Raw genomic sequence first — 23811 nt, 5'->3', positions numbered from 1 at the left:
TAGAAAAATTGATCACTCTGATTGCTCGAACTACCTCGACAGGGGTTTTAACCCTTTAACACCTGGATAAGATTAATTTTCTTGGTCACTGGTTTCATTTCTTTCAAAAACACAGGGAAGACACAATGAGCAACTCAGCAAGAAATGTCTTGCAAACTACAAAAAGTTAAAAAAAACATTTTAAAAAAGGTTGGTGAAAAGGTGACAAAGAAATCATTTGAAAAATTAGCTGGGGTAGAATGTTAGATATTAACATTAAAAAATGAGGAAATAATGTCCAGAAAACAATATATTTTTAATTCTCTTAATCATATTTAAAATTGTGTTACAGAAAAATGAAAACAATATATATTAAATTTCTTATGGTTATTTTCTTTTTTTTTTTTTCTTGTTTGCTTTTCTTGCTTTTTCGGTAATTTTCTATTTTTTCTTTTTTACTAATTTCTTGCTAATGTTTGGGCTATTTGCTCGTTGCCCTCCCATGTTTTTGAAAGAAATCAAGTCAATTTACTCATGCGTTAACAGGTTAAGATGCATTCTAGCCAGATGTCGAAAAGGTGTAAATGCATCTGTCCCTGAAGTGTATCCTCAATCTATGTTCCTCTATAGAGTGTAACTACTGGTGTGTCAGTAAAAGGTCAGTACAAATATCCACTCACAGGGTGTGTCCCCTGTCTCCTGACAGCTTAAGCTGTGCTAAAATTAGCAGCTGTTTTCACTGTGTCTTGGTGGTATTGTTTTAACTAAACTGCTGCTCTGCAAAGTTCATTCTTCTTCTTGCGTTCATGGCAGTTACCAAACAGCCAATATCATCCTCTGGATTAAGGTTGACCTTAAATGAATTTGTTTGTAACCTTGGGGAAGAAACACTGATGGAATCAGATTTGAATACCTGTTTAACTCTGTACAAAGGTTGGTAGTTGGCCTTTAAAAGGTATTTAAACAGGAGAAAGAGGACTGGGGGAGCTACATTCTGTCAAATATATTCACTATGAATGAAATCAAGTCATTTTGAGGCAGAAACAACCTTTCAGTGTCAAAATAGAAGCTGCAATCACTTTTTGGCAAGTTGAAAATTGCATTTTATGCATTGCATTTGTCTTTTAAAGGTATTTAAACAGGACTTGGTGAGCTACAGTCTGTCAAATCTATTCACTTTGAATGCACTTAAGTGATTAGTGATTATTTTCAGTGTGAAGATAGGAGCTGCAATCACTTTTTGGCAGGTTTTTATGTGTTGTATTGGCTCTTCAAAGGTATTCCAACAGGTAAAAGGAGGTAAAAAGGACTGGAGGGGTTATAATCTTGGGCACAGAGCAGGTAATATAATGCAGGCTCATGAGGATAATAGCAGATAATACCTTTATTTTTATTTTACCAATCTGTAAAGTATGATAGACTTCTTTCCAAATGTAAACAAGATGTTAGACATATTAAACACATACAAACAACAGGAATAACAGTGTTTTCTATAGTCGTGTAAAAGTCATGCCTGATCAAACTATAAATCGCAATAACGTGAATATAGGATTTCAAGAATCATTAAAGTTTCACAAAGACATACCTAAGCTGTTAGCACGGACATAACGTTATGTGTATTTACTTGCTTTGACTGTCTGATCCACGTGAGAGCAGCTGAAGACGTGAATACTGGGCGATACAGCTTTAACAGGCTGCGCGCGCTCCCGCGGACGGCAAACAATCACTTTTTGGCACGACACTGGCATCTCCTCTCACTCTCCTGCGCCAGGTGTGTGTGTGTGGCAGGCAGAATGAGAGGGGATGCTGCTTGCAGTGTGAGTTCAGGTGTAGTGAGTTTCCAGCTCGGTGATGTTGAAATAATTAACTGATATCTGATGTCTGATCCTTCCCAACTATCAACAAGCAGAACAATATGTAAATATGTAGAGTTCTGTGTAGTTTAGTGTAGATAACACAGAGATGACTTGAGAATATGGTTTAAAATCTATGTCGACTAAAGTTTGGAAAGTATTTGAGGTTGTTCTTGTTCACTTCAATGGTGAAGAAACGGCTTTCTCTTTAGCTTCTAGTTGTCGTTAAACAAACTGCATTTTAGGGCATTTTAGCATCTCATGGTTCCAATGAAAGATGAGACAGATGGTACACTGGGAGACAAACTTTTAGGCTATTTTTATTTCATAACCATTAATGTTGTGTCTGGACAAACTGCTTTGGCAACAGATGCTAAATGCTCATCTAATGAAGCCAGTGGAGGAAAAGTGAAAACTGAAAACAGAGAAAAAGACAGTAAAGGCTGTGATGTCAGCATCACTGTTTGGTTGTCAAGACAGACAAAGAGCATGGAAGGAAGAAAAGTAATGTTAAAAACAAACTCTCATTGAAATTTCTTTTATCATATACCCCACACATGCAGACCCCTCCACCCACACCGATGACTTCTCTTTTTATGCCTTATAAGTAAAAATCATAATAAAATTCAGTGTTCAAATTCTGCTCTCATTTTCCTGCGAGCTGATATCAGGAGACGGCAGCAAGTGACTCATTACTAATGGAAAATATGTGAGAGAGATAGATGAAGGGGGGAGTGGCGACAGAGTGGGGGATGGGGGGGGGCAGGGGGAGACAGAGGGAGACAGAGGGAGAGGCAGAGGTTTCTAAATGTGTCGTCTCATTACTAATAGAAGCAATCTGAGTTCACTTCACAGCAGAGCAAATATTTGGTAATTAGTTAAATTTCACTAATTTTCTTCCCCCCTCGGACCGCCAACCCCCATCCCCCCATTCACTGTCCCACCTCTTCCATAGTGTCTCCATGTATAAGCAAGGGTGGTGCAGTAGCTCAGAGTAGAGTTGGAGAGACGTCTACTGGTCAAACGTGGTAACTTCAGGCAAATTATATACTGCAGTAGTCAATTAAAGATATGATAAATGCATTTAGGGAGATTTTTACTAAGAGAGAAAGATCAATATTAACCCACGTTGTCTTTTTTATTTCTTTTGTATTTAGTTTACTTTTTTATGTAGTTTGCCTGTCTATTTATTTTAATTTATTTTATTACCTTTTATTTGTGATTTTATTGCTTTTATGGCTTCTGTTGTTTTTGTTTTTTATTGCTCTGTTTTGTTTTGGGGGTTTTTTGTAATGTTTTTTATATTGAAATTTTACTTTCTGCATCTTGCATTATTTGTCCTCTGATTTTAATTTTATCCTAACTCCCTTGTGTTGAATAAGGCTATTTGGCTTCCCATTGTCATTTCACTGTCTATGTAGCCAATTTCTGTTTTGCTTTATTTGTCAAAGCACTTTGTAAAGTCTTAGGTGACATATAAACAAAGTTATTATTGTTGTTATTATTATTATTATTATTATTATTATTATTATTATTATTATTATCATTATTATTAATTATTTTTTTATTATTATTTTATTATTTAATCTACAGTATATATTCAAAAAGGCCTTGCTTTATAAGTTAGTGTCAGTCTTATGTCATTCAGTTTGATCATTCAACCAGAAACAGGAGGATTCTCAGATTTTAAAGAAGTGTCTCCTGCTGCGTGTCACTATGAAAACATTTTTATAATATAACGTAATATGGTGTGTGATATCAAATTTATAATATTGCACAGCAACAAATTCATGTTGAACATTATCCAGAGTATTATAAGTTATTTCTTTCATTTCACAAATAAGAAAACACACACACACACACACAAATTAAAGTAACACTTTATCCACAAAATAACCTTTTGTGAAATAGTTAGTCCTGTTGTGTAACATTGAAAACCACAGAAAATGGTGAACAGACAGATTTGATGTATTGGTTGATTGGTGGCCATGTTTAACAACAGCAGAACTGTATCAAACATCCACATATAAAATTTAAAAAAAGCAAAAGTCTGCACGGAGCACAGCACAAACTCTGTGTGTTTTGCTCCCTCATTGGAGCGGTGGTGGGGCCTTTTGCATGTGTGTGCCCCGGGCCCCATTGACTCATAATCTGCCATGCTTGCAGGTCAAAATACATGTGAAGCAGACATATATTTTTGAAAGAACATTCAAATAGAGGAAGATTTAGAAATTTTCCAGAATATTGTACATATAAAATACAGTTTAATATATTGGAAAAAAATCAGTAATATAGTGAACAATAAAAAAACACTGACAGAGGTCAATGTGTTGTTACATTTTGCTTATAAAATATGTTAAATGCAGGGAACTTTCATTGTGCTACTTTTACTTATGTAAAAATCTTCCTCCACTGCTGCCTGTATAAGGAATTAACCACTCCTGGTATTATACAGTAGAAGCCCTTTTAACATTGTAGTCACTTTGATGTGTACAACAGTATGTTATTAAAATTCAGCTCATGATTGTATGCCTTTATTATCACTACAGGTCTGATTGATGCCCGCAGAGTTTCAGTTCTATGAAATGTCAGATGAACAGTAACACATAAGAGAGAGTGCTCACACTGTGACACTCAGGCACTGTAGGTGACTGAAGGTTGCTATACACACTATCACTAAACTGGCAAGAGAGCAAAGGAACTTACAATTACACTGTCGTGTCTGATTAAAATCAGATGTTCAACATTTTGATCGACGGAATTAATCCAAAGATATATAATCATGATTATACGATTTTGTAATCATAACTTTGGTATCATTTTGTACAATCCATCTATCCTTTGAAGCAAGTTATGAAATCTGCAGATAGTTAATCTTCAAACTGAGTCTTATCGTCTTTTGAGTGGGGAAAAAGGCAAGCTGGATGTCGTCATTCATTCAAAAAAAGTAGTACGAGATCATAAAAGCAGCACAAAAACAGATGATAGTGGGAGATAATGTCATCTCCTCCCCTTTATGGTGATTACATCTGACAGTGCAGCAAACCAGTAGGTGGTGTTTGTGCTCCCAAGTGGCAACAAAAGTGTACTGACTTTACAGTTATGATGGTTTACAAGTGCTGGAAGGTTTTAATAATATTAGAGCGTATAGTTTAGTTAAACAGTCTTGCTTAAGCTGCACTGATAAACAGACAAGATTGTGTATGAAAAATGCATGAAACACAGGTTAAAAATAATGCGGCTCCAGGAAAAGTCACAGGAATGATATGAGGTTTGTGTGTGTGTGTGTGTGTGTGTGTGTGTGTGTGTGTGTGTGTGTGTGTGTGTGTAATACTAATAGATCATATTTCCCATGGTGTCATTCACCAGCCATGTTCCATTAATCTCCCATACCCTCACATTGCCTATGATAGCACTATCATTCACATACACACACATTCTGAGACCACGGATGTGTGTGTGTCTAACATGCTGACTTGAGGTCATCTGTCTGTCTCAGTCAAGGAAACATACTTTGTGTTGAGGCTGACTGTTTTCGCCAACTACTGTAGCTAATACACAACAGGTGATTTCTTCGTTGTTGCTGTTTTTTAATCAATTCCACATGTTCTAGTGAGCTTAAAAAGACAACATACTGTAAGATCTGCACCAAACACTTGCATCATCAATACATTTCAACATAGGCCACAACAACCAATGAGCATACAAACTATAAAAATTGCAGTTCTCTGTCTGCAGCTTGGGTAAGAATATTCTGGATGCTTCCACTGAAAAGCTTAGAGAAGCAGCAGTTTGCTGCTTTTTATTGAAGATGGGATCATTTGCTACATGTACTTTTGACAAAGCATTGTGTTATAGTCCTCATCTTCAAAGTCGTTTCTTGTGTATGTGAAACGTACAGTTTGAAAACACTTCCAAAATAGCATAAATCTCACTTTGTGTGGCATGTCTGAGTATGGCACGTCGGAAAGAGTTTCCAAACAGTATGCTCTACTTTTACAAGAAAAAAAAGTAAAAGTAAGTAAAACTTTATTCATAGATCTATATCTATATCTTATATATATATATATATATATATATATATATATATATATATATATATATATATACACATACATACATACATACATACATACATATATATATATATATATATATATATATATATATATATATATATATATATATATATATATATATATATATATATATATATACATACATACATACATACATACATACATACATACATATATATATATATAAACTTAAAGCCTGATAGAGGTAGCGGTTAACCCTTTGAAACCTGAGCAAACTGATGACATATTGTAAGAAATTGTATATAAAATAAAATGTATGTTTTCTTTAGTGTATTATCACTTGTTTTTGTAACTTTAGAGTGAGCTTTTTGTATCTGCAGAGGGAGTGGTTAATGTGGTTGCAAGGTGCTGGGCGCTGGGAAAACGGCCCATCACCAACATTCCAAATAGTGTCGGAGTCAGACTGAATGTAACGTGTTTTGTTGCTTTATTTAATGTTTTAACTGTTTTTTTCACCGGTTTCACTTGTTTTGGAGAGAAAGACACCTCCGCAGATACAGTGTTTAAAATCTGATATATTGAGAAAAAAGGTGACTTATTAGGTTTTACCTCATCATTTGAGATCATCTGAACAATAAACTGCACGATCTCATATTTTCTGCTCTTCCCCTGTCTGTGTCTCTGACTGTAGATATGTATCGTCTGGAGCTGGCTGGAGGTCTGGGGGTCATACTTTTGCTGCTGGGAGTCCTCACAGCACTTTATAAGTGTTACAATCTAGAGATCATGCTCTGCTACAGGAGACACTTTGGGAGTGATGAAACTGAAGATGGTAAGATTCTGGACTCACGTTTAGGGGCCACTTATATGGCAACAGTTCTTGCATGAAACGTTTAAACTTTTATTGTGGTTTGGCCTTCAAAAACAGCAATGTTTTGGGGGCCTGAAAATTCAAACTTTGAAACCGGGTTTCAGACTGTAATTTTTTGAAAACACAACCCCTTCTGTCGCTTTGGCAACGTGTGCATCCTGTTAGAACAGTGACATCACAGCCGCACTTCGCACATGCCCTCAATTATCTGCAGTTACTGGCCAAGCATGCATACTACAGCGTTTTCTGTTGTTGGTGCGGAGTCATGTACACGAGGAACGTTTTCACAATGTTATCATACAAACACAGATTTTTTTTAAAACGTGATGGGAAGACTTTTCAGTTTTTAGTAGGGCCGTTCTCGTCTAAATGTGGCCTTAATCAGGACAATCAAACAACAGCAGTGTTCAGATGGGCAACTCACAACAAAATGAGTGCGTATTTCAAAATACATACTGCCACAGAAGGAGCAGAGGACTGTAAATGTCAAACAAAAACGCACAAAAGAAAAATAAACAGAAGTAATTTTGTAGTTTTCAGTAGCTTAAGTCAGTCTGATTTTCTTAGTAGGGTAATGCCTTTGTGTCTCAAAGATAAATTGCTGATTCCTTTTATTTTCCTCAAGTCCAAATGTAGGATGATGTGAAAGTATCAGTTGATGTTGTTTAAACTGCTAACTGTGTCTCTCTTCACAGATAATAAGGAGTATGATGCCTATCTGTCCTACACTAAAGTGGACCTTGACTGTTTGGGCAGGTTAGTGACCTCTGTACACATTTTATCTTGCTAACAACACTTAGTCTTGAACTCACAACCACAGCATGAAAAACACTTCAATCGATCTCCATCATTAGCAACAGATGGCCCGAGGCCGCCAGCATTACTGAGCATGAAGCAAACTTTTCTCCTCCTAGAAGCTAAACTGTGTACCTGCACTAATAACGAGAAAATAATTTACATTTTAATTTTTCAAATAAGCTTTAGATGTGCTGACGGGCGTAGTTTTGTCATCTGGAGAGAGCCAGGCTAGGTGTTTCCCTCTATTTGTATGCTAAAATAAGATAACCATTCCCTAATCTAGCAGGTTTGTAACTGTTAACCCCTAAAATATTTTTGCAGCCATCACCGGGTGCTTATTTAACTATTTGATTTTGAATCTGGAAACGTAATCTTACTTCTCCTCCACAGCCGGGCGAGCAGCGATGAGGAAACATTTGCTTTGGAGATCTTGCCGGATGTTCTAGAGAAACATTATGGATACAAGCTGTTTATACCAGACAGAGATCTCATACCCAGCAGCAGTAAGTACCCATCTATCTATCTGTCTGTCTCCTCTCCCCCCTCCCCTCCTCCTCACAAACACACATCCTGCCTCCCTCTCTCCAGGGGCCTTTATAGCCCCCAATACCCAGAATTCATCACTCTGTCAGAATAAATAAGAATGTATGCGGATCTTCATCATAACACACTTACAGACACACACGTCTGTGTATGATCTCAGGTGTAAATTACATGTACACTCAAAACACACACACACACACACACACACACACATTCACTCTACCTCAGATGCAGCTTCTCACATGTTCATGGTTCCACTTTCCTGTGAAACCGTCACAAATCACAATATGTGTCTTTCACAGCGTAGCTCATGTCTGGATCTCAGTTTCACAACCACAAATTCCCACACACACTGTACAGAGCGCGCATACACACACACACACATACACACACATTGCACAGGGTGCACACACACACACACCGTTTGTCATCATTTCTAGGGTTATGTGTCACTCTGTCTAACTGGAGGGGGAAAAAAATGGCTGTTATTGCTCTATCTGTCAATGCTCTGACCTGACACACACACACACACACACACACACACACACACACACACACACAATGCTCTGACCTGACACACACACACACACACAGGTGCACACAGACACACATGTCCATTATTGACACACCGAAAGGGGAAAATACTTGCTGCCATTCACATGTAGGCACATACTATCTTCTTTTCTGTCTATCCCCCTTTATTTTACTAACACACTAAAAGTTTGAGGATGTGCTGAACACTGACAGCACGTATTGCAGCTGTTGCATGCTTGCAAGTACAAATGCATATAAAAATGTGCGCTGAACACTGTGAAAAATTTTAATTATGAAAAAACTTTAGCACAGTTTTGCAGGGCATTGTGGTTATACTGTACATGCAATAAGAGTATGAGGAAAAAGGGCAGCTATACTGTAATATAGATTTGTCAGTATTCTCAGTGCGCGCACACACACACATATATACACATATACCCATCCATCATGTTAAAGTCATCTCTGGCCTTGCCTGCTGCAGGATGTTGAGTGGAGATGAGATTTAGATTGGACTGAAGGGCGGTTCATCTGGTTCATGTAACTGTTTATCACATAAACATTTTTAAGATTCTCCCAAACATTCTCACACATGCATTAAATGTATGCATGTGTAAGGACATATGTACTGCTTTTCTGGTGATTTATACAAAATGCAGCATCATTCAAACTGCAATAATCAATAACGTTGTATCAACAAAGGATTAAGTAACTATGTCAGTGCCCGGGGGCTCACCCGTGGCTACAACGTTTAAGCTCAGCTAACAGAATGCTGGCTCCAGTTCACCTGACAGGCTCAGAGGGGTGTCACTAAAGATTCTCTGAAAGTCATACATAACTTTTGAAGTCAAAATATAACAAAAAGTGGCTATTAAATACTAACAAAAAAAACAGAATGAGTCCTACCAATGATATCCGCAAGCCTTTTAGCATTCCCGGTTCCCTCGTCCCGAAGTCAATGGGCTTTTGGTTAGATGCCTGAAATAAGGTCTGTGGTTAACACAAGCTTAAGAGAGCCTCACATTTTGTTCTACGACATAAAATCTGCCAGTAAATACCTCACTTGCCATAAAAAGTCGTATTTTTACTACTGGAGATTACATTCATACTTCAAAAATCAAAAAGAGGTGTTCATTGTGAAGATTATGTCAGTGAAGAAAACCTGATGACCTGTTATAAGTCCAAGATATTATAAAACTGTTATTTTCTATCTTGACTTTCCCAATAACATATAAGATGCATTTCCAACAAAAACTTTCAGTTAGTGCCTTCAGAACCAAAAGCAACTCCTACAAACATGTACCTAGACCCTAGATCTGTGTAGCGTTTCCACTGCAGACAGTACTCTGTATTTGGGCAGGATTGTTGTCACTTGCTGTTGTCAGCAGCACTCGCTGCATTTCCTTGTTCATCACATGGCTTCCATCATGGGGAAGTCTGCATTACGTGTATTGTCCAAAGAACAGGGCTACACACCGACATTTTCAGAACAAAGGCAGGGGTTTAGTGTTGCCGTTGTATACCGGTATGATGCTCCAACGCCTTTTTCTCTCTCCAAGTAAGGACTAATCTAGTTGAAATATATGAAATATGTATTTATATCTCGAATATATATATATATATATATATATATATAAATTCATATATAATTTTTAAACCCTTGAAGTTTCACTCATTACCAAATGAGTTTGTCTTCCAAGAGAGATAATAAAAACAGATGGAGTGGGCAAAGTTGTCTGATTGAAATTTAGGTGTGTTGATGGATTCACATGGTCAACTTATGCACGTAGTAACTTTACAAGTAAATGTTTCACCTTAAAAATTGCCATCAGAGCATCTAGTGAATTGAATTATTTTTTCTCAGTCTACAGCTGCCGCTAGAGGCTGCAAATGTTTAGTTTGCAGAGTTTACGAATTTACGAAAAGCTTGTCAAGGTATGAACAGTGGATAAAGTAGCTGCAGCTCAGCACTGAGCTCAGAGTGTTGATTCTCTCCTGACCAGTGAACTTACTGCAGTGTTTGTAGCTCCACTTTTTAGTACCACATTACTGTGTTACGTACGGCAACAGAGAGGTGACAAAAAAAGGGGATGGTAAGATGCAGTTCCATTGGTGCCATTCACATCTTTTCATAATAGAAACGCACAAAATGCAAACCAAACTGAACTGCAGTGAGCCGACCTGCTGCTGGAAACACAGCTATATATGATGTATGCAGTGTTGATATTTGTATTTCTTTGTCCAGTTAAAAATGGACAACTTCTGAGTCTATTTTTTTCCTTTGATATTCTTTTCTAGTTATTAGACAATGTGACTCTGCTTCAGGAGACTGAGTCTGTAATATACCTGCTCATTGCTTTAAAAACATCATAAAACACATTCAGTAATCCCTGAGGCACCTGGTTACTTCAACACACAAATCAAACTAATGCATGAAGTGAAATATTGAGCCATTATCCCCTGTGCATTAGCATTTTATTCCCAAAATTACATTTCAACGTGTCAAAAAAACTCACCCAGAAAGAATGTAGAGGCTGAAATAACTTTACAATGTGGCCAGAAAGTAACAAATGAAAGTAGGTTCTGTGCACTATTTAACATTTTCTTTTAAAATACATAAATAAATTTACTTAAATATGGTTCACAATGAATTGCCCTCAGCCAAAATTATGCCTTCTTTCAACACACACGCAACAGTCAAGACAGTCATATTTCATCCAAAAATGAGGCTCCCTCTCTTTGCCCTCAAAACATCCTAAAAACAAATGTCCACCGTGCATAACGACACACACAACTCTCTCCAAGCTGCATACTGACTAAAGGTTACAGAGTGTGAAAATGACTGAGTGACTCACAGAGACAGAGAGAGGTGCCTTTTCAGTGCGCACCAAAGCCATTGACAGAGCAACATGGCAACGCGACCTAAAATACAACATTCAATTATCCACTCCATTAGCCCTCCGAAATTAACAAGAGAGCGAGAAATAAACAACGGGAGCAGAAAGAGGTGGGGACGGGGTCATTGGTTTGTGTTATTTCATTAATTGATTTACATAATCCTCAAAAATAGAGCGCGGGAACAAGAAGAAAAGGGCAGGGGAGAGGAGGGGAGGTTAAATGTGAAGTACAGCGAGAGAGAGTGACGAAGAGAGATGGAAGAGCAGAGAAGAGAAAGAAAGGGACTGAATTTTGGGGTGTTCTGGACTATTTGTGCCCCTTAAATTGAGCGTGAAATTGCAATGTGTTGTTGAAGAGTCCCTGCCATTAATTTAGTTAGCAAGTGAAGAGATGGTAGAAGGAGGCAGACACACAGAGAGGGGTAATCTGTTTTTCACACAACGCGTGGCTTTCAGACGTTTTCGGTAACTACAAATTTTGAGAAATAATGAGCAATTTCGGTGACGCACGTTCCAGAAGAACACTAAGAATGTCACAAACAAGAAACTGGAAATGAGACAGTTTGAGAAGATGTGTTTGCACACAGCCTGGTACGAAGCAGCAGCACCACAGTGAGAATGAGAAGAAGCATTTGAAAGTGTGGTAAACTCTTTTGGCTCCATTGCCTCGTATATTGATGCTTAAGGTCGCTCTACCTCCTTTTCAACATCTCATCGCCTGCCTATTCACCTCCTCCAGTTCACTTTTCCCTCCCTGAGTTCTAAGTAAAAGCTGATGGTGGCGTATCAGCACAACTCTGATCCCCATTTAAGAGCTGATTCCACTGCCGCCTGTCAGAGCCAAAACTCCTGCACAAGCATTTCTGTCACTCTGCTATATCCTCCTGTCACTCAGCCCAGTCATTTCTCAACAAAATGAGCTGAAGGATGCCGCCAGCGAAAATACACAGATACTATACAGGGGAGTTCACTTCTTCTTTCTGCTACCTTTTGAAACTCTCCTTTTCTTTTCCTAAAATCAATATTAAATGAAACATTTTCTCTAAATGTAATATTTTTTTGCTATTTTTGAAAAACAAATCCATGACTAGAGGAATAGTTTTCTTTTATGTGTTTTTTTTCCCATTATTTGTATAACAGGGACAAAAAACAGTTGGTAACACCAACCAACACTCAACGTTTTCTTTATATCTCTTCAAAAGGCCCACTATACCCCCACCATCTACCACCTGACATGATTAAGACAGAAAAAAAAGTTATTGTGCTGATTTCCTCTGTGATCCATGAAAAGTTCCACTGAGATAGCCAAGAGTACACATAACATACATACATGTGAGACAGACAAGGAAAAAAAAGTGCACATAGTATATTAGGCACATGGATGATGTGTAAGTATAGCATATATAGAAAATTATGAATGAGTAAAAAGCAAGCTCAAAATACTCACCCACTCAAATATGCTACTATGTGTGAGGCAATTAGCTTAGCATAACTGTTAGAAACACAGAAACAGGTAGTCTGTAAAAAAAAAAAATAAGCCTACAAGCACCATTTCCATATATCCCAAGATGCTGAACAATTTCTTTAAAAAGCCACCAACAAAGCAGGTCAAACATTACACTTACACATTTTGTGCATCACAGAAAGCTACATGAACGTTTTTGGGGACACAGCAAATATTAAATGTTTATTGTATAGAATTTAGTAGCATCTAGCGGTGAGGTGGTAATGTCCAGCAGTGTTTTGAGGACTGTAAAACTTTACCTGACTTTCCATCAACATGAGGGTGAGTAGATATTGAATGAATTTTCATTTTTTGGGTGAACTTTTCTTTTAACTTTGTCCCCATGTCTCTGTCTCTCAGCCTACATCGAGGACTTGGCTCGTAGCGTGGAGCAGAGCAGACGTTTGATCATCGTTTTGACTCCAGAGTTTGTGGCCAAAAGAGGGTGGAGCATTTTCCAGATAGAGACACGCCTCCACTCTATGCTGGTGACCGGAGAGATTAAGGTACAACTGGGGAAGTAAACCGGAAATACACAAATCTGAGTGACAGGCAGGTCCCTTGACCCTTACATCGTCTTAGGGGTCAAAAATTAACTGTCACTATGTTTAACAGTATAGAAAACCCCCCAAATGATCTTTATTCAACATGTTGCTAAAGACAGTTAATGTTTCCCTATAATAAAATGCATTCAAACTACTTTTTGCACATTCCTTTTTCTTTCTTAGGCTACACAAGTGATATATCTTGCTAAAAATTCTGTATACACCTATGCAGTACATTTAGTAATAATAATAATAATTAAGCTCTACTTTACTGGTGTAATAAAACAGAGTGGATTCCATTGATTAAATGCAATCTTTCTGCATTGTGAAGAGGGAAAACCAAGATATTCACAAAATTTGTGATGAATCACAGGTTGTTTTTTCATGCTAAATAGATTTGGGGTTTTAAAATTGAATCAAGCTGCTGTTTGCTATTTTAGGGATTTTATTGAAGGTGAATCATTTTTGGCCCTTAGGACAAGTAAAATATACAGACAGTTAAGACAACACAAGGGTTAAATCCATGAAGAGTTCTGTCTTCAGAAACACCTCTACCTCTGTGTTTCTGTGTGTCCAGGTGATCATGATAGAGTGTGCAGACCTGAAGAATGTCATCAACTACCAAGAGGTGGAGGCACTGAAACATACAATCAAGGTAAACAGCAGGAGGAAGGGTGTGATCCAAAGGGTGTCAATAGGAGAATAAGAGCAATAAGACACCTGAATAATCTCCTCTACTCTCCTTAGGCTTTATCCATCATCAAGTGGAGGGGTCCTAAGAGCAATGAGCTGTCATCTAAGTTTTGGAAACAGGTGGTGTACGAGATGCCTGCCAAACGCAGAGAGACGTTGTCCAGACGCCAGGTATGCTGCCATAAACAAAAGTCTAAAATGAGTTTTTCCATATGTTTTTCATGGTTGTTTACACACCGGCATTATTTGAATGAGTAAAAAGCAATCCTTTACAGTAGTTACTATGATAAATACTACAGTGGGAAACTGCAGCATTACTTTTTTTTTTCTAAACCCTCGACACTGTCCATAAGTATACAATAATTTGAAGAAGCGGGTGAACTTGCATGTGTTAAAGATGCACTGAAAACCCAAGAATCACAAGCTATATATATCATGTATAGCTACAGGTGTAAAGGCAGAAATATACTTTCCCCATGGCATGTTCAGGAGACTGGAAAGAAAAAAAAGTAGCTATGGAAATTGCAGTTTGCACATTTCCTTGCACTCCCCTGCGGCACGTACACTCACAGCAAACAGATGGCCTTTGAAATGTCTGCTAAATACAGGTAATGTATGAAAATTGGAATCACAACGGGAAAAAAAGTGTACATGTTTACCATGTGTTAACACCTCGGGTGGTGTATGCCCTGATTAGCAAAGAGATGTTCCCCTGCTGCTCGGCCCTGCAGAATAATGATTGAGAGACAAAATGTTGAGTGAACTGCTCTGAACAAAAAAATCAAACACAGCACTCTTGTTTTTGCTCCCAATTTTCACCCGTTTATGTTAAAGATCGAAGACTTTTTTTATGCACAGAATAGAATAATTTATCTCAAATTTTGGTCGCAAATTTGTTCAAATCTGTATTAGTGAGCATTTTTCCTTTTCCAAGATAATTGAGCCACCTCACAGGTGTGGCATATAATGATGCTGTATTAATAACATCGTTACTACACAGGTGTGCTTCTGGAGGTGACAAAAAAAAGTCTGTTAAATCCCAATAAATGTCTTTTCTTCCAGAATGAAACCGAGCATTTTAGAGGGCTCCCTTATTGTGACCATCCTGAGGAACACCTCCATAGTAACAAAGCTTTAACACTTTAAAACCTGAAAAAAATGTTTTTTTCTTTCAAATACCTGGGCAGATGGCAATGAGCAACCTAAAACATGTTCCAAAAATGAGAAAACAAATCTAAAAAAAGTTACAAGAAAATTACCTAAAAATATGCAAAAAAGGAACACAAATACAGAAGAATATGACCTTTTTTTAAAAAAGTGCTGAAATACATTTTTTTCTTTAACAACATTTTAATTATACAATTACTCTAATTACTTAAATATATTATTTTTGGGACTTTTTTTTCCCTGTTTTTTGAAAAAAATTCTCTTTTTTTAAAACTATTTTTAGGTCATTTTCTTCGTCACAGTTTACTGATTTTTTACAATTTATTGGACATTTCTTGTCAAGTTGTTTTTATCAAAAGAATAAAAACAATTTGCTCGGGTTATTAAGGGTCAAACAGCTTGTGAAAGGTGTCTGGAGGCACACAAGAATAAGAATCCATCCAGGTTTCAGAGGGTTAATCAGCATCTTGATATGCCACACCTGTCAGGTGCATGGATTAAAATTTGGATTGAAATTCAAAAATCTTAGAACTTTATCTTAAACCAGTGAAAAATGGGAGCAAAAACAAAAGTGTTGCATTTTAATTTTTGACCATAAGTAAAATAGATGGGAAAGTTTCTTCTTAATGTCCTTCAGTGAAATATTGTGATGTTTACTCCTTTACTTCTTCATTAGTCCAGCTGAGAACAGTGCCACTGTAACTTAGAGCACCAAAGAATCACCGCACATAAAACGACCCCAGCTTTCAGGGCTTTGTGAGTTTTAGTGGCTGTATAGACATTGACATCTTATGGTCTGCAGTTATTCATGCTTGGAAAGCTTGGTGTAACACAATATAGCCAAGAAGAGGTAAAGTACTTCTTCAATTTATGGGCCAAGGAACACACTTCCTAACTTCTTGAAAAATTGCACAAGAACTCTGAAGAATTCAAGCCATCCATCATGCTTGGCGACTCACGCTGAATGGCAATCAGGTGTGTTTTCACCCCTCGACACCACCAAAACCATGGAGGATGACATTTTATGGACTGCCTAAATCCATGTGACCTTTGTCCACCTGTCCTAGATCATTTGAACATGGCCACTGTTAAATGTCCTAAATACATAAATGCAACAAAATAAACTTAAACAAAATAGTTGGGGTTTTTTTGTGATCAAATTTATATAGTTTTTGTGCAGGATGTAATAATAAATCATCCATACATAGCCGCATCTCATCCATATGTGCCTATATGTGTAACATTTTTTGCAGGTATTGATATGGAAAAGTTAACCTTTTGTTTAACCTTCCCCTCCCCTCCCCGGCTGACATCAAACTGTTCAGGATAGACAGTAACTAAAGTAGCAGCTGTGACAATAGCAGCTCCTTTCTAAAAAGATCAGAGATTTTCAACCAGAAACACTCGATAAAAGATGGTCGGCATGGAGCTTTTTCTTCAGGCGGTCTCATGCAGCTGCATTCACTCTCTCCTCATTGGGAACAATTGAAAAAAGATGGTGGCACAAAGAAAAAACAGTGCGGACACAGGCCCTTTGGCTGTCTCTTAAGAGTTTTTAACTGTCTATATCCAAAAAACCTACTGAAAAAAAATAAAACTATAGTTCAAATAATTTCCTAATTCCGGGCTGTTTAGTTTTTATCCAATGTTACTCAAACAGTAAATTGTGTTTTTGTTGGGATCTATTTTCAGTTACAGATTAATTAACATTTGATGCAGTAGTGAGTACTTGCAGAACCATGTTACCCAGTGAAAAATTTTGGTTTTAATGGTTTTTGGACAACAATAAGATAGATCAGGCTTTAGCTAGAAAGACGACACTTTTTAGTAGAATTAATTCAATGTTAACGAGAAAAACAGAATATCATAAGTCTTATGAGTTGGCCTAATCCTTGTATCCTAGTATAGTTCCTATCACTGTGATCATTTCTACATCACCTTGAAGACTATTATATTTGTTTCTTATTATATTTATTTCTTTAGTATTTATTGTATTTGTATAAATCTGCACAAGCTATGTAACTGTGTTTCTATGGTAACAGGTGATGGACTCTGGTGAACAGGGCCTCTTTGGTGACTTACAGACCACAGTCTCCACCATTGCCATGACAACCACCTCTGCCTCCTTGGCGCCCCCTAATGAGAGTCGCCATGGACACCATCAGGTCAGCTGTTGCACGTGCATTACTTTAAAGTGATGTTTTAACTTCGGCTTCTTGTTTTCTCATTCATTGGTGTCAGGTGGTAATGACGAGCCCAGTGTACAATTTTTTTGTGTGTAAGACATGCACTCATGCAAAAACACAGATGTACACACACAGTACTACACACACATCTTGGAATTTATAGGTCAGGCTTTCACAGAAACTCATGGACATGGAATTAGATTCATTTACATAATCTAGTGTAATACTCTAAATAACCTATTTTGAAGCTGTAAAACATGAGCGTGTTTTTGTTGTTTGTTGAAAAGATGTGTTTCCCCATGCTGTATGCAGCAGAGGTTTTATAACAGGTTGGCAGCCAATCTGAAAACACCCCCACCCCACCAAAAATAGCCCACTCACCAACTGTGTATCCGGAAAAAAAAAGGCATTTATGCAGGCGAGGGGCATGTAATTCAAAGTGAATTTGGAACAATGATACACATAGGTTGTCTAATTTAAAAGTGTGTTGATTCAACTACATTTTAATAAAGGTGTACAGAGACGTCATTATCTGTCTGCATCTGGATTCACACTGAAGACCAGAAGTGGGTGTGGTTCTTAAAGGAAGTCACATTAAATCAGACAAATGTTTTTTCTGACCTATATTTGTTGACAGTGCAATTGCTGTGCCTTTAAAGTGTGAAATTGATTTAGTATTGGCATATAATTCACTTATAATTCATTATAATTCACATCACTTTTCATCTCTCTCTCTCTCTCTCTCTCTTTCTCTTTCTCTCTTTATTTTGACATAAACTTTAAATAAAGTTTTCATAAGTGCATGAATCCCTCCACTGCAATTTAAGTTAATGTTAAAACAAATAAATAATTAATAATGCCTATGAAATACATTTTGAAATGAAGAAATGAGTAAATAAATTGATAAATTGATAAATTGTTATTTTTTTTATAAAGGGCATCTTTCAAAGGACCAATTTCTTTTCAAGGGGCTTTTTTTCCTAATATCACATTAATTATCCAGCTGTTGTGTATTTAAATGAAGTAAAAACACACAAAAACACAAAAAACTACAGGTTTTAAGCCTGTTTTGATGTATAATTAGCAGGGGTTTGAAAGAAATCCAGTTTTGGCTTTTTTTCTCAGTTCATGTTAAACGTGAAAATCTCTTCACAATGTGGGCATTGATAACTTATAAAGTTTAATTGCCTCATGTATTGATAAATAAATAATACTAAATAATATTTTTAGTGCTAAAAGTTAACAGAAAGTCATTGTATCTCACTACAGGTTGCTTTGGCGACGGAGATCCCCGACTACAACCAGATGACATTGCCACTTGGAGGCGGGCACACTGCCACGGCAGCCCAAATGAGGCATTTCTGCCGCAGCTACGAGTTCCAGCTTCCCCCACAGCCTTCCTCCCTGTCGCCTCCCCTCCCACCTCCCTCCACCGTGCAGTTCTCCACTCTGGGCCCCGGGGGGCGCCACGTCTATTGCAACATCCCCATGACACTGCTGAATGGACAGGTGGGAGAAAAGACAGAACCACTTGTCTGGTTGCTGTTCTTGGATAGTTTCTAGCATCCAACATCTACACAATGTATCCTTTTCTTGAATTGCCATGCTGTTGTTTTTGTGCATGTAGTTTTATCACATTAAAAATAAAACCCCTCTTTTCTCCCCAGGGGTTCAGAGCAGTTCACTGGGGAACAAGAGGTCTGTTTGGATAAAAGAGAAAGTAGAAAGAAAAAAGTATCTTCACATTATCCAACCTAAAATATGTATTTATTTTAACAGACTGGGAAATAGCTGTATTATGAAGTATGGTTGTCATATATGAGGCATGGTGCACTGTTGGCATGCAGTAGTAGTGTGTATATGTTTAATGTTTGCTCTTTTCAATTGTAGATTTTTGCTTGGAGTCGTGGTTTGGTTTGCTGATCCCTGTTGCGCTGTTTATTCCAGGTGCCTCAGAGCAGTACGCTTGGGAAGAAACCAGAACTCCACCTGAACAGCACCTTCGTACCACTAACCAGCAGAGAACTAAGCTCTGACATCTGGTAGAGGCACTCCTCAACTGGTACTGGATTACAGACCGGTTCACAAACTGCTTTTACACTGGCTTTGGAAATGGGGTAGACTGGTTGGTCGACTGGTTTTTATTGGGTTTTTGGACTGTGTACAGCCTTAGTTTTTGGAATGGACTGCTTAAGGACTGCCTGCAGACTAGTTTTGGGGCCTCTTTATCCCACGCTGTGAACAAAGGACTGCTTACAGACTGTATAAGCCTTGGATTCACAATGGTTGGATTTACTGGCTGCAGACTGCTTACAGAGGAATGGATTCAGATTTACAAACTGGTATCTAAGCTGTGTGGCCGTGACCATTGGAAAGGAGCACTATGATACAACACGACTGGTCATACACACGTGACTGGTGCAGAGAGTTTGGAGATGGTTACAGACATGGTTATGTGATGAACTGGAAAAGTCAATGAAAAGGTCTGAGATACCTAAACAGTGACAGGTAGGCGACAAAGTTGGACGTCAGAGCACAGAAAAGCATTATCTTGACTGCGGTCTGGTCACACACCAGCTGTGTAGCTGGAAAACAGTTTGATTCCTCAGCTGCTTAACTACTAGGAAATATCGATCGATTGACAAACAAAAGTAGCATAATATTGGAATGCCTGTCAGTCTTCTACCTAGCTGAGTTGTCAGTTTATCCATCTACCTGTTGACTTGGTGGCTTGTCAGTGAATGAGGCAGACTTCAAGCAATGATTTTTGGAATACCAGTCCACCTTAAAACAACAAGTCAACCTCTTGAAACACAATTCCTAGCCAGCTAGCTAGCTACCTGGTTTGGTTCTTAGAAAAGGTTGACCTAAAAGAAATGGACTCCAGCCAGACTGTTAAGATAAGAAGTGTAAAGCAATTGCTAAACATATACTGAGAAGGCACAGTTAGCTGGTGTATAGGGAAAAATGTAGCTAGTTGTTAAGACTAGCTGACTGAAAGGCGTGTTACTTCTTGAGCTAAAAGGCACCAAGAGACTGCAAACCAGCCAGCTCACCTTGTAACCCAGTAATCAGCAACTAGTCAAGTCATCAAGGGGTGAATTGGCCAAGAGGTGACCTGCCAACTTTTACCACCAAGTTAAAAGCATAAGGGACTTGGCTTTTTCTATTTGCATGACCACCCATTTAGATAAAAAAAATAATAATAATAATCAAATAAATATAGATAAAAGAGTAAATGACACAATCATTTCTCGCAGCCTCTTTAATATGGAGGAGGTTAAACGTCTTATGTTGATACGGTATGTTTGTTTTCTGTCCGGCCATGAAGTGATGATAAAAACTGAAAAAGGGAAAAAAGGAGGTGTCCCTCCAAAAACATTCTAATTTTCTTTTGTTTAATTTAAGAATTTTATGCTTTAGACGGTCGGTGAGCATTTTCACCAGGATTTGTTTTTAATGTTTGTTACAATAATCTCTGTACAGCTTCCATAACTTATGCATAGACCTATTCATGGCAGTGATTTGTTCCTACAATTTCTGTTCACCCCCACATTGTGTGTGAGACCCAGAGCCTCTTCTTGCTTTCATTCTGCTCCTCTATTCATCAGTGGATGGATGGATGGATGGATGGATGGATGGATGGATGGATGGGTGGACGGACAAGGTACAAGGTAGATTTATTAGTCATTTTTTGAAGTTTAAAAAATGAAATTAAAATTTGTCCTTGATGGATAGATGGATGGACGAATGGAAGGATGGACGGATGGATGCTCACAGCAGTACAACCCTGCTAACGGACTGATGTTTTGAACCTGTCACTCTGGAATCGAGACCACTACCAGTCATCCACAGGAGGTTTCACTGCATACAGAGCCGAACTCCAAGCAGAACCAGACCACATTCTTCTTTGTGAGCTTTAAGAAACCAAGATTATTACCATAATATTTAAGCAAAGTGAATAATGTTTTGAATTTACACAAAGGTACTGTCATTGTCTTATTAGAACCAATGAATTCTGGATATTTGAGATTGTTTGATACAATTATTAATTATTTGAGTTGTTATATTCGATGGCAATATACAGTATAGTGGTTGTCTTTTGATTTCTGCTCATTTCTTTGACTATTCTTTGGATATATTGGTTGAAATAATTTAACTGAGAGCAAATAAAAATTATATGAGTTGTTTTATACATCTTGGATGCCTGTCGTCTGACGCAACTGTTATTTCTTCTTTCTTCTACTTATTTCCTACATTCCTCTTGTATGATTTCAATTTTTTTCCCGATTCTTAAAACTGTTTCCTCATCATTTCTTCCACTGTCCGCTCCCTACCTGTGTCCTGCTCCTCCCACACTCCTTCTCTTCAACAGTTGCCCGACAGCAAGCCCACTTACTCTTCCCACAGTCATTTTGGGTTCCCTAATAATTCTGCTGCTTGTATTGATGGCATTGTGAAACCTTCTGCTCAGATCAGAGGAAATAGACTCAGGCTGTTACAAACCAAAACCAGTTTCACACTCTGCTGGGCTAATCTGAGCTAAGTGAGCTGATGTACAGTGAGCTGAATAGGAATTGAGCTTTATAGAGCTGGGATTGCCAAAGGCTGCAGTAAATAAAAAACAATTAAAGAAGACATTTAAAATATAGGCATTAACAGTAGCTGACTTTAGGATGTTACAGAATTTTAGGCAAGCTAAAAACATTATTTCTAAAATATTACACTGATTTAAAAGTTGATTTATTTATTTGATTTATTGTATACATTACACAGTTGTGGCCATGTGCCCAACAAGATATCCAGAGGACAATTATGTCTTTCCAAATTATTATAAATAAATAATACAGTAACATCGTGGCAATGACTTTACCCTGGTTACCTGGTTCTATAAACTCTTTGAATTAGTGATTCCAATGCAAATCCCACAGAAAAATAAATGTATGTAGCAAAAAACAAATAGCTGAGCACTGTGTGTGTGGTGTCTGTCTGGAATTACCACATTCGTCTGAGTTAAATAAAAGCATTTCAGGAAGTAAAGACAGTAACCACAAGAGAGTTCACAAGTTCATAGCTGCAGGTCTCACAGATGTTGTGTGTGCACTGTCATTTACATTCCAACACACATTAGTACTTTTGTGCTGGTGATTGATCGGTTTCATTTCTGCTGAATTTTCACAGCCACTAACCGTTTCACTTGATGTGTAGGGTTGTGGTGAAGGCTTGATTTGGCACGTCATTTGACAGTCTGGTCAGCTGTCTGGCTCTGTAATATTCACACGGCAGTCAGGAAACAATGTGCTGAGTTGGAGTATTTCACCCTGAAAGTGCACTTTCCTCTCATGTAATATTTTACATTCAGGTAAGGTAAGGTAAATACTGCCCAGAGAATATGTTGGGATGTAAAATAAAAATTTGCAATGGAGGGTGGGTACATGCAGTTCAGGGGCTTATATAACTAGGCTGACCATGGATCTGGAGTTTTTTCTGCACCTTAACACGTACTCTTTTTACCTAAACGTAAATCTGTGCCAGCATGTTTGTTGACATTCCAGCGTTAGTTGCCATGTGCTTGTGTTGACATCACAGTAGCACCCGCAACATAAACAGCAGACATAGAAGAATACCTAAAACATAATATGTAGACGTGGAAGTCCACTGCAAAACGGCAACATGCGATGACTTGGGATGAGAATGTGTTGAATATTTCAGTCAAAACCAAAGGTGTTGACTGGCCAAAACATAACTGCTGTTGGTTAATTTTTAGGCCTACAGTAGGTAGAAGACAGGGCTTTAGGAGTATGTGTTCTTCCTCCAGAATTCCTTAGCTACTTTGTTAGTATTACAGTTTATTCTTTTTACTGCAGTTTCAAATTTCTTAATCTTAGTGCATAAAAAGAACATGCCGTAATTGCATGTCAAACTACTATGCAGTATAACAAACAAACAAAAAAATTCACCTGATGCATGTACTTCTGCTTATATGTAGCTTTCAGCCACGTATATTTGAAGTTGTGAAATGTCAACAGGAAGAAAAACAAAGCCAGCAGTACAAGAGATGACATACTTACATGGAAAGTCCCTAATACACTGGCGATTGGATAGATGTTTCATAACAGCTTTAGAAGAGTTTTATAACCAAAGCTCTCTCCACATAACTTTACATCCAGTGAGTCACTAACATGTTACCTATAAACCACACAC

The 23811-nt window shown here is 37.7% G+C and overlaps 1 protein-coding gene across 1 annotated transcript in view; it reads left to right on the top strand.

Annotated features, from left to right (window-relative positions):
• Window positions 1–20119, top strand: part of il1rapl2 (interleukin 1 receptor accessory protein-like 2) — a 190878-nt gene extending 170759 nt beyond the window's left edge. Inside the window, exons 10-20 of the mRNA XM_042493850.1 lie at window positions 4803–4819; window positions 6564–6704; window positions 7439–7499; window positions 7932–8044; window positions 13377–13522; window positions 14139–14216; window positions 14309–14425; window positions 17464–17586; window positions 18877–19116; window positions 19275–19305; window positions 19555–20119. Of these exons, the coding sequence (XP_042349784.1) occupies window positions 4803–4819; window positions 6564–6704; window positions 7439–7499; window positions 7932–8044; window positions 13377–13522; window positions 14139–14216; window positions 14309–14425; window positions 17464–17586; window positions 18877–19116; window positions 19275–19305; window positions 19555–19643 (1156 nt within the window). The 3' untranslated portion in view covers window positions 19644–20119. The remainder of the gene's footprint in view (window positions 1–4802; window positions 4820–6563; window positions 6705–7438; window positions 7500–7931; window positions 8045–13376; window positions 13523–14138; window positions 14217–14308; window positions 14426–17463; window positions 17587–18876; window positions 19117–19274; window positions 19306–19554) is intronic.
• Window positions 20120–23811: the final 3692 nt, after the last annotated feature.

The sequence above is a fragment of the Plectropomus leopardus genome, chromosome 9 (genome assembly GCF_008729295.1).
Source record: "Plectropomus leopardus isolate mb chromosome 9, YSFRI_Pleo_2.0, whole genome shotgun sequence".
NCBI classification, from domain to species: Eukaryota; Metazoa; Chordata; class Actinopteri; order Perciformes; family Serranidae; genus Plectropomus; species Plectropomus leopardus.
Note: the sequence above shows the minus strand (reverse complement) of the source record. Positions and strands in the feature narration are given on the sequence as shown.